At 44.5% G+C, this 12,328-nt stretch overlaps 1 protein-coding gene across 1 annotated transcript; it reads left to right on the plus strand.

The window, feature by feature from the left end:
- Nucleotides 1-185: 185 nt before the first annotated feature.
- frrs1a (ferric-chelate reductase 1a) lies at nt 186-10,537 on the plus strand. The gene is made up of 16 exons (XM_069684133.1): nt 186-456; nt 701-843; nt 1,075-1,169; nt 2,013-2,160; nt 2,284-2,403; nt 3,182-3,253; nt 3,474-3,572; nt 4,293-4,443; nt 4,877-4,990; nt 6,255-6,370; nt 6,639-6,725; nt 7,255-7,352; nt 9,337-9,395; nt 9,472-9,615; nt 9,715-9,770; nt 10,445-10,537. Exons 1-16 carry the CDS (start codon nt 186-188, stop codon nt 10,535-10,537), a joined length of 1,866 nt encoding a protein of 621 aa, XP_069540234.1.
- Nucleotides 10,538-12,328: the final 1,791 nt, after the last annotated feature.

Consider the following 12,328-nt stretch of genomic DNA (forward strand, 5'->3'; position numbering starts at 1 on the left):
GGTGTGTGCTGATACTAAGTCATACTAATCCTCTATAAATAACTATTTCATTTTTGCATTAGTACACTGCAGTTTAAAAGCAGACAGGCCCAGCCATGGAGATGACTGCTCATGTTGTCCCTGATATGTCACATGAACAACACCACAAGCACAAAGCTGCTGCAGCGCGGATAAACCTCTAATAGATGGATCTGTTTCCTTTAGAGAGAGCTTTGGTGTCTCTTATTTCAGACTTTGTGGACACGCTGCAGCTGCAGATGTTTCCTGTGTGGTGTCCTCTCTTTGTTGCTGTCCTGGTGTGTTACTGGGAGCCAGCAGGCTGCTATTCCAATGGCAAGGTCACCAAAGCCTGTGGCAGCATGGAGCCCCACCACCGAGCCACCGGTCAGACCAGTCCCAGTCCCTACCGCCTGCAAGTCAACAGCACCAAGTTCAGCCCTGGTGACCGCGTCCAAGGTGACAAACACTGTTCGCAAACCCATCGCTGAGATATGTATCAGTGAAACACAAACAAACTGAAACCTGACGATGAAAATATTCTGTACTCCAAATAAAGAATCCTGTGCATCTTTACTTTCACTGTAAACTCCACCTGGTGAAATCCTTAGAGTCCTGACTCAGCTTACTAAGCTGTAGTGACTCTAAGCTGTTCACCCTGACTCTCTACTGTAACGTAACTCTTTGTAACATCCCTTTACAGTCGTCCTCACAGGAAGCGCTGACTTTGATGGCTTCCTGCTTCAGGCCAGGGATCCAGCCAATCAGGGCTCAGCATCTGTGGTTGGAACCTTCAGCCTGACCGATCCCATCAGGACTCAGCTGCTCACCTGTTATAAGCACAAGGTGTTAAAACGCACACAGACACACAACAACACATAGTAAAACACTGCAGGTAGTGGTGGTGGTGAAGTGGTTAACACTCAAACAGATGCAACATAAAACATACCATATAAATCTGTGGTGTGTGTGTGTGTGTGTGTGTGTGCGTGCGTGTGTGTGTGTGTGTGTGTGTGTGTGTGTGTGTGTGTGTGTGCCTACATGCGTGTGTGTGTGTGTGTGTGTGTGCGTGCCCAGGATTCAGCAGTGAGTCACACCAGTGCTGTCAGACAGACACGGGTGGTTGTCGTCTGGACGGCTCCTGACGATGCTCCCCAACAGGTTCAATTCTTGTGAGTTTATTTCTTTCTAAAGGCTGAAAAATGATTTCAAACAATATTTATGTGTTCACATGAACATAAACATCTCTAAGCACACACCAGCACTGTGCACATTTTAGATTTCATTTTAAATGACATTTGTCACAAGTTACGGCTGAACCCAGAGGCCAACAGGTAAGGTGTCAATTAGTGTTGTATTTTGAAGAGCTGGCAGGGGGATAGTGAAGGGCTAGCTGGTGGGAGTACTGGGCTGGGGAGTGATGGAGTGGTCCTGGAGGAAGTTGGCTGGCAGGCAGGCTTGGTAAGTGGCAACAATGGAGGTCCTGGAGAACAGGTGTAGGTCAAGGTGTCAGGCAGGCAAACAAACAAAACACACATATATTCCCCTGACAAAGACCCAAGTGTCAAAATGTGGTGATCAATTGTAAATGCAGTCAATAAAGCTAAAAATAATTCCTCTCCTGCTGGTGGAGCCGTGCAGGCAGTGCCTACATGTCCCAGGATGCATTGCAGCCTCGGCCTCACTCATGTTGGAATGAGTAACGCTGAATATCCAGGCAGCAAAACGCTGTTAAATGTCTCCTCCTCCATGACCTCCTCTGCTGCCGTATTTTCTCAGAGAGCATCTGGTAGCTGCAGGATACCTGAATTATCCTCTGGACCAATAATCAGTCTCTCTTTCCTCTCTCTCTCTCTCTCTTTATTTCTCTGAAAGAACAACAGTTTGTGTAACACCTGTGAAGAGCTTACTCTGATAGATGAAGGAGGTTGAAAAGGTGCTTAATTTCTCTTTAACTGTTTGCTCATCACTTTATGGCAGAATGTTATATGTGTGTGAATCTATATATTTTCCAGTGTGACTGTAGTTACAAGCTTCCTGGTATTTTGGGTGAAGCAGCCTGGACCAATCATCTATCAGCATGGTGTTACTCCCCTCCCACCTCAGTCAGAGGCCACACCTCCTCCAGTACAAACAAACACACCCTCTGTGCTGCCCGGGCCTGTGAGTCTAACAACACTGACACATCTGGAGTGCTGATTGTGCCTGAACATGCAGTTATTAATACACTTACATGTGATATGAGTGTAACACATTAAGACTAATAACCTCATCAAACACCTGTAGTTTACCTCAGAGGGGTGTGGCCAATCAAAGTCCTGCCTGCTGGATCCTCCCGGCTGTGCTCCAGAACACGATCCTCACTGCTTCTTCTTGTCCATGACTGCAGAGGAACCAGGCAGCACGGTTTGACCTTTAACCCTTCTCACTTTATACAGTCAGAGATGCTACAATAGAACATCCAGACAGACATGCTGTGTGTCACCTGCTTTCTTTGAATGTCTGACAGTCTGCTTGTCAGCCTCACAGCTTGAAGCTTTTTATGTTGCCAGTTAGTTTCACTCTGATTTGTTTCGTTAGAACTAAAAAGGTATTGATCAGCTTTCTGTTTATTCGAGGGGTTAGAGAGGCTTCTCTTGATAGTGACGTGATGTGACATGACTCTGTGACTCTAAACGGGAGCATCAGTGACTAAATGAACATCATGCTGTGTCGAAGAAGACTTGAAACCAGAGATTGAGACCATAAACTCATTAATGTTTACTGAGGGAATAAATCAGGGGAGGAGGAGGAGCATTTTCTCATTCTATAGAATCAGACTTCTTAAAACCAGTGGAGTCGCCCCCCTGCTGGACATTAGAGAGAATACAGGTTCACTTTTCAAACATAAGGGCTACCTCCACCTCCTGCAGACAGTCTCTGAGTGAGACACATGAGGAATTAGATTAGATTTCACTTTGTTCTCTGAAAGTTGTCTTGCGTCTCCTGACGTCCAGAGTTACACAAAGATAACATACATATGTAACAAAACATAACATTTAAACAAAGGAATACTATGATAAATATACTGAACAATAAAGTTAAACAGGGCATGAACCAGAGATGTGTTTTGTTTGACCGTCATGATTAAGCCTGGACATTGTTAACAGCTACGTGTTGACTGAACTCTCACTTCTCTCTGCAGTCTGTGATGTTTGAGCTGAGTGGCCCGTCTGAAGGATACGTTGCCTTTGCTCTGTCCTTGGACACGTGGATGGTGAGTGAGTCCCACAGAGGAATACAATCTGTATCAACTACTGCTGCAACAACTAACCACTCACTGCTTCGTGTTCTGCATGAGTTTAACTTCCTGTTATGATTCTTTCACCAAAATATTTTACCCCAAAAACCTGAATATTACAGTTACAGTACATGTTCATTTGATGTGTGCTTCTGTGTGTGTGTGTGTGTGTGTGCGTGTGTGTGTGTGTGTGAAGGGCAATGACGATTTGTACATGTGTGTCAAAGAAGGGAACAGAGTATCAGTAAGTGCGGCCTTCGTCAGTGGACGAACTCACCCCGAGGACGAGTCACAGGTGACATGTCATTTCCTTGTTCAGAATGTTTCTGTTGATGATTTCATTACTGCATGTTAATTAGGAAGCTGGAATAAGAGTATGGTTAGCCTAGCTTATCATAAAAAGCTTCAAAGAGTGGGAAACCACCGAGCTCTGCCCAAAGTTACACCATCAAATTAAAAATAGTATCTTTTTGTTTTATAAGTACACAAGCTTAAAATGTATAAAGCAAACACTAGCTGGGAGCAGTGAATGTGGGCAGCGTACTGGAGGCGTGTTGTCGTTGTGACGCTACCAGGTTTGGTACCACTGACCCACAAGAGACCAAAACCTGCACTCACTAACCGTATCTGGCAACCAGCCGCATAGCCAGAGACCATAGACTATATGTAAGAAGTGGATGTAGCCTCTTGATTCAGAAAAATGCACAACTGCAGGCTTGTAATGGCCAGCAGGGGGCAATGTATATAAATCTATGAGCAAGTCAAATAACTAAATCATAGAAACAAGTCCTTACCCCAGTGGCCTGTCTAGCAGTACAAAGGTGTAACAATGTGTATCTACTCTCTCCTCCTTCAGTCACTTCTGGCTTCAGAAGAGTAAAACCAGCGCCACGGTACTACATCCACAATCTGTGGCAGAGACACTGTAACTGCACAGGCTGTAAACCCCTGTGTCCAACCTTATGCTAAGCTAGGCTAACCACATCATAAGTCATCTTTGTGTGTGTGTTTGCAGTCTGGTCTCTCCTCGATGTCATGGCGGCTGGCAGACGGAGCAATTCAGTGCCGGTTCAGTAGACCAGTCAAACTGGCCAATCAGAATCCAGCTCGCTACGATCTGGACCAGGACTACTTCCTGTTTATAGCTAACGGACGTACTCAGTACGGTAGGAGAGGAGGCTCACACACACACACACACACACACACACACACACACACACACACACACCGACCCTGACAGTCATCCTGTGTCTCAGAGGCCAATCAAAGTTATTGACTGACCATGTCACATGACAGTTACTTCAGTTTTACTTCGATGTCAGGAACAGGGAAACACATAAAGTACAGGCTTATGAATGCATGAATAACTTAAAGTGTGTCTGTACTCTGTAACTCTTGTGTGTCCCATATTGACCACAGTAATGGATAAAGGTTTGTTTGAGCTCTGAGATCTTTAAATAACTGTTAAACAGTAACGTTGGAAACTTTGATGTCATATCCTGACTGCACCAGCGGCAGTAAACAGTTTCCTGACATGTACATTAATTGCTCATATTAAAATTCTTTGAAGGACTTTAACAAACTCATTATATCCTCCAGGTAAACTATGGAAGCACAGTCAGCAGCCGTTAATCTCCACCCAGAGAAAACTCATCACTGGACAGCCTGAAGTCCTGAGGGGCTCCCGGGGACCTGTCCTTATGAAGGTGCATGGTGGGTTGAGTTTTAGTTTTATATTTACACACTGGTAATCCAACAATACGTAATGTAGGGTTTACTTTGATCCCAGGGCTCTGTATATGTTAATAAATGCAGATGAAGTCAGATTTATTCATATATTTAAGCATCAGACAACACATCAGAATCAAAAGACACCCAGTGAGATCAAATAGTCAGCGGGGGGAGATGGAACTATTTTCACTATTTTCACTATTGTAGTTTGTGTGGACGGAACGATAGCAATGATAGAAGCATGTTTAGCTTACTGGCTACCTTGCCAGTCTTGAAACCCACTGATTTCAGTCAGATGACAATATAGCCTTTTAAAGTGAAAACTGCCTCTAGGCCTTGGGGTGGTTTGCAGCTGGGTGCAAAGCGGCTGGAATGAGGGTCAGCACCTCCAAGTCTTAGGAAAACAGTGGATTGTTCAGGGTGGGGAGTGAGTCTTTGCCCTCAAGGGAAGGAGTTTGCTGTCTTGTTCACGAGTAAGGGTGACATTGATCGTGAGATTGACCGGCGGATCGGTGCAGCATCAGCAGCAATGCAGGTGTTGTACAGTTGTGGTGAAGAGGGAGTTGAGCCTGAAGGCAAAGCTTTAGATTTACCTTTCGTCAACATTCCAACCCTCACCTGTGGTCATGAGCTTTGGGTAGTGACTGGAAGAATGAAATCTCAGATACAAGTGGTCTAAATGAGTATCCCTTTTCAGAGTGTCTGGGCTCAGCCTCAGAGGCAGGGTAAGGAGCTCTGACAACCAAAAGGGAGCTCGGAGTAGAGCTGCTACTCCTTCACATATAGAGGAGCCAGTTGAGGTGGTTTCGGGCACTTTGGAGGTTTTCCAGGCAAATCCAAATGGGAGGAGACCCCGGGGAGGACCCAGAGCTCGCTTGAGGGAATTTTTATATGGCCTGGGAACGCCTCGAATCCCCAGGAGAAGCTGGAGAATGTTGCTTGTGAGAGGGACGCCTGTGTCCGCTTTGCCGGATGAAGGGAAGAAAATGAATGGAAGTAATGGCCAGTTGTTCAGGGTAGCCAGGGGTTATTGAGATAACCAAGACTTCTTTTTCCTTGTGCTCGTCATTGTCCAACTAGAAGCTTGAGGCGCAAGAATTCAGTTGAGACAAAGTGTACGACCGGACTGTTAGCTGCATGCAGATGTTTCTGTGTGGAGATTGTCGTCAGATGATATATTCTGTATTCGTAAGCAGTGTATGTCCATTGAGATTAGCTGACTGCTCAACTGCCTCTGCTCCTCCAGGTGCACTCATGATGCTAGCCTGGATGCTAACAGGAAGTGTTGGTACCTTCATCGCCAGTTTCTATAAACCTGACTGGCCAAATCAATCTGTTCTTGGCCAGAAAGTCTGGTTCCAGGTAGCTATCACTCGCACACACACACACACACACACACACACACACACACACACACACACACACTCATTCAGACAAACACACAAGTACAGAGTTAAAAGTAGAAAGGGTATCTGCCTCCCTGATCATTGAAGGTTTTACCTCCCACACTGCTCTTGGGATTGAACTAACGTTTCTTTGCGTGTGTGTGTGTGTGTGTGTGTGTGTGTGTGTGTGTGTGTGTGTGTGTGTGTGTGCGTGTGTGTGTGTGCATGCATGTGTGTGTGTGCAGGTTCATCGAGGACTGATGATGCTAACTGTAACTTTGACCACTGTGGCCTTTTGCCTTCCGTTTTTCTACAAGAAGGGTTTGAGAATGGTACAACACACACACACACACACGCGCGCACACACACACACTCACACGCACACACACACGCACACACACACACGCACACGCACACACGCACACACACACACACACACACACACACACACGCACACGCACGCGCACACTCACACACACACGGCCCCCCCACGAACATGCACACACGCGCACACATGCACACTCACACACATACACACACACAGACACGCACGCACGCACGCACGCACACACGCACACACACACGCACACACACACACACGAGCGCACACGCACACATGCACACACACACACACACACACACACACACTTATTTAAGAATTACAGTTTAGAACATTTTATTTGTTTATATTTGTGTATAATTTAGTATTGTACAGTTCAAACAGCCCAGGAGACCTTTGTACTATGAAAACAAAAACACAATTTGTCACTGTCCTGCTGTCATCACTAGCAGAGAGGGATGTCTTTTTAACAACTGCACAACCCCTGTGTGTGTGTGTGTGTGTGTTTTGTGTGTCTGCAGGATGCAGGTGTGCATCAATCCCTGGGCTGTTGTGTTCTGGCCTTATCTGTCATTCAGCCAATAATGGCTGCAGTCAGACCCCCACCTGACTCAAACAGGTAAACACTGCTTACACGCACACAGACTGTATACTGTATATAGTGGGTAGAGCCAGACCTCTCTCACTGGTTTTTAGGCTACCTTTAAACAACCGTCTTCTTGTGGAATAATAAGTGACCATATTTAACCACTTGATACACAACATTAACGTTAAGTTCAGTGACTGAACTAGTTGAGTTGACACCTCGCAGATAGCTAGCAGAACTCACCTGTCACTCAAGTCCCTGAACCTGTCCAGAGGACATGGTTGTAAAACAGCGTCTCATTTTGTGCAGAAGAAAGGATAGGTTGGCAGTTCAATCCCCAGCTCCAGCAGTTTACATGTCAGAGTGTCCTTGGGCAAGACACTGGAGCCCAAAGTGTTCCCAGAGGCATCGCCTTCGGTGTGGGAATGATTAGCCGATTAGTGGCCTTGTATGGCCCTATAAGTTATTGCATCCTTGAGTGTGAAAGGGTGAATGTGACAGTAGTGTAAAGTGCCTTGAGTAAAGAATTCTTGTGATGAAATCAATCTGAATAATGCAAAGAAAAGTCCATTTCCCACCACAAAGTACTGAGAGAGCAGTGAAGAGATGAAGAGCTCTGAAAGGAGGGATAGACTGAGGAGCTGAGGAGCTGAGGGGAAAGAGACGGTGAATGTGAACTCTCTCCTCCAAGGATGAGGAACCTGTTGACTAAAAGAGGATAGCTCGAGACCTTCAGGAAGATCAAACCGGTTCAATCCGACATGTTTGTCTTTCGCAGCAGGGACACTTCTGTCTCTCGTAACTTCTCTGTTCCTGTATAAAGAAGACTTACTGCATTAATAAGTGACAGCCAAATTAAAGGATTAAGTAACTGAATGTTTTATTCAAAATTCATGATATTGTTATTAAAGTATATAAATATATTGGTATTGTTCGTATCTCTGCTACCTGTAACTCAGAGAATTGATTTCAAAGACTCACCGCTTGAATGTAAAGCTCTCTGTGGCTCAGCGCCCAAATACATCTCTGATAGTGATATATGAGGACATCTGGGGCTGGCCTACTGGTCGTCTCAACAGTTACAACAAAACACAGTGAAGCAGCGTTTTGTTACCATGCAGCACAGACCTGGAATCATCTCCCACGTTATGTTAGACATGCCCGACTCTGACCGCCTTCACGTCATTGCTAAAAACACTCCTTTTCACACGGCCTACTTTACTCTCTAATGGATGAATAAAAGAAAGGGGGAGGTCAAATATTGTACCAGTAGGATGCTGGGACTCCAGGGTCTCAGCAGAATTAAAGAGAAATGAAAATCTGACTGTGCTGGAAATAACTGATTCCAAGGTTAGGGAAAACACAGGGTCACTGATAGACGAGTCGTAGTACTTCACAGAGAGTCGTAGTACTTCACAGAGAGTCGTAGTACTTCACACAGAGTCGTAGTACTTCACATAGAGTCACACAGAGTCGTAGTACTTCACATCAATCAATAAATCAATCAAATTTATTTGTATAGCGCCAAATCATAACCAGGGTTATCTCGAGACACTTTACAGAAAGAGCAGGTCTAGACCGACTCTTTCACACATAGAGTCACACAGAGTCGTAGTACTTCACATAGAGTCGTAGTACTTCACAAAGAGTCGTAGTACTTCACATAGAGTCACACAGAGTCGTAGTACTTCACATAGAGTCACACAGAGTCGTAGTACTTCACATAGAGTCACACAGAGTCGTAGTACTTCACATAGAGTCATAGTACTTCACAAAGAGTCAAGAGGACTCATAAATCACTGATACCAAGGTTATTTAACAAGAAGAGAATAAGTGAACGTACCAGGGATCAGACCCTTTAAGCATATACTGTTGTTGTGGTCTGACCGGACCTGAACTTACATCTAATATATTTAGCTTTCCTTTTCTCATCATGTTTTTAATGCTTTTGTTTAACTGTGTGAAGCACTTTGAATTGCTCTAATGGTACTTTATAAATAAACGTGCCTCTGTCCAGGAGATTCCTCTTTACCTGGGCCCACTCGGTGTTCGGCTGTGCGACGGAGACCCTGGCAGGTTGGTCTCCAAAACATTCCCCAACAGGAAACCAGAGACACCTGCCACCATAACCTCCTGTCCTCTGTGTCTGCAGTGATTGCCATGTTCTTTGGGATGCGTCAGTCATCACTGCTCCTCCCCCAGCCTTGGGCAACATATATTCTGATTGGCTACGTGGCATGGCTGGTCTTCTTTAGGTCCCTCCTCCTGATTCACAAGCACTGCTACTGCAAAAACTGTACGAACACTTGATCTTTTTCCTGTTTGACCTCTGAGTGCTGAGAGCATCACTGACACACCTGTGAGCTGCTCTAACTGTTGTCTGTTTGACCAGCAGCACTGCCAGCTGACATGCAGGCCATCCTCTCCAACCAATCAGAGAGCAGGCAGCAGGTAGGTATCAGCTGCAGGTGTCTGCGTTTCTCATGTCCGTATGTTATGTAACTGACATATGTACATTAGTACTTCTTTAAACATAAGCAGACTGCAGCCGCTCCAGCAGGAGGAGCACGTGTTCATTATTAAAGACAAAGTCTAACAGGACGATGCTGCTTTATTATCTGTAACTTCACCTTTCATTTCATTTCTTCTCAAAATAAAACATTTATATGCACAGGGGGAATTAAATAAAAGAAACCCACTTAACACTGAAATGTTTGCACAGATTTAGCAGCTGTAGGTCGTTATTTTAAATGTTGAACCGATTAATTATTGCTCACCTGACCAGCTGCAGCACACCTACGTAAAACACATGTAACTCTCTTTTATACAGCCATCTTTTTCTGGATAATTATTTTTTATTTATTATGGTGTTAATAATACATTTTATATGTGATCTGAACACACTCGTCTTCCTGGAATGTCTGACGGATCAGCTGGTCAGAGACAAAAACACAGTTTAATAAATCAACATGTTAAGGGTTAGGGTTAAGTCTTAACGGAAGATTTTTCCCCTTCAAACTTGGGTTGATAGAAAACGTGCAGACATTCGAGCTGACGTCTGTGAGGAGAGGCTTTCACACCATCGTGTGTCAGCTGTCTAACTTGTGCTCTACTTCCTGTTTCAGAGCTCCTTCATAAAGACTCTGCTCCTGGCTGTGTTTGCTCTGGGAAACGCTGGATTCTTGGTGGCCTTACTGGATTCTGTTGTTCAACTTTGACATCAAAGGTCCAAACCACGATTGACAGCATGTTTGACAGATTATTTTATGCTTGAAATACCTGTAAAAGTTCAGCAAAGTACGAGGGCCTTCACTGCAACAGCAGCAGCTCATCATGTGGGGTGTCGACGATGTTCCCTCTGAGTTTTCTCCTTTAAGTAGCTTTGACTGGTGTCGTTCAGCAGAGAGGGTTTCCCTGTACCCCACAGAGTTCGGCCAATATAATCTTTATAACCTCATTATAAAAGTAAATATTATGTCATCGTTTAGTTTTTTAACATATCGTCAGTACATCGTGTAATATACTGTTCATAGATTTATATATATTTTAAGCGCCCCCCCCCCCCCCCACACACACACACACTGTTGTTTAAATGTATGGTTTTTGTTCATATTCAGATTATTGGTTGTAGTTGTGTAGTTCTATATTTACTGTAAACATTTACATTGTCATGACAGTTTTAATGTTAAAGACACCTCCAGGCAATAATTCAATAAAGAAACTGCAAAATAATCGACTGCAGTTCATGCCATATTCATTTTAAAGCAGGTGGACAGCTTCCCAGGAGCCCAGATCTACCACATGCAGAGATACTGAAAGAAATCAGAGCAGCAACAGAGGTGAGGTAGGTCATCTTATCTGTAGGACTAAAAAACTGCCTTAAACGCCTTCTACCTACCACCAGTGAGGAGCAGCTCCAGCATCTTTAATTACAGCCAGGCAAGCTCTCCCTCACGCTAAGCAGCAGCCATCTTTGAACACTGGCTCAACCAGGTAAACTCACGAGGGGGCATAAAGGTCCCACAACCTCAGCGAGAGGTCTCACCTTCATCCCGATGCCTAGGTCTCCTAATAAATCAGAGCTCTGTAAAGGTTTATTCAATTATCACAGGAGGTTAAAATTATTAGAGCATTTCAATAATGAAACAGATTTTCCTTGTCAATCAATCAATCAAATTTTATTTGTATAGCGCCAAATCATAACCAGGGTTATCTCGAGACACTTTACAGAAAGAGCAGGTCTAGACCGACTCTTTGTTAAGTTATTCAAAGAGAGGCCCAACATCAATCCACCATGAGTAGCACTTAGCAATTCGGCACATTGGCAAGGAAAAACTTCCTTTTAACAGGCAGAAACCTCGAGCAGAACCAGACTCATGTTGAACAGCCATCTGCCTCGACTGGATGGGCTGAAAATGGGATAGAAGGAGATGCAGGATAGAGACAGGCAAAGAGAGCAACAACAACATATGTTCTTGTTACCACAACAACATATGTCCTTGTTACATGAACAACAACAGACACATACTTATGGTTACAATGCCAATAATAGTGGTAGACTAGGGTGAAGATTAGCAAAATAAATAAATAAATAAATTAGCGAGAGAAGCACAGTAATGATAAAGGCTGAGGTAATCGTAATTGTAACAGTTGAAGTCAACAGGTCTACTATTAGCATTAGCAGCAACAATAATGATACTATGGGGAAGACTGATGTTAGTAGTTGTTGCAGTCGAGCAGGTCCACAGCAGCAGGTGGTCTGCAGCAACGATCCTCAGGAACCTTCAAGACAAGGGAGCACGAGAACTCCCGGGAAGATATGTGGTTAGTAATGTTAATGGGACCAGAAGATACAGAGTTAATGAGCTGCATTAATATGACAGAGAGAGAGAGAGAGAGAGAGAGAGGGAGAGAGGGAGAGAGAGAGAGAGAGTCAGAGAGTCAGAGAGAGAGAGAGAGAGAGAGAAGCTTGGTGTGTCAGATCCCCCCGGCAGTCTAAACCTATAGCA

This window comes from Semicossyphus pulcher, unplaced genomic scaffold (genome assembly GCF_022749685.1).
Source record: "Semicossyphus pulcher isolate SPU_LCO1_2020_fin unplaced genomic scaffold, fSemPul1.0.p SCAF_7, whole genome shotgun sequence".
Lineage (NCBI taxonomy): Eukaryota > Metazoa > Chordata > Actinopteri > Labriformes > Labridae > Semicossyphus > Semicossyphus pulcher.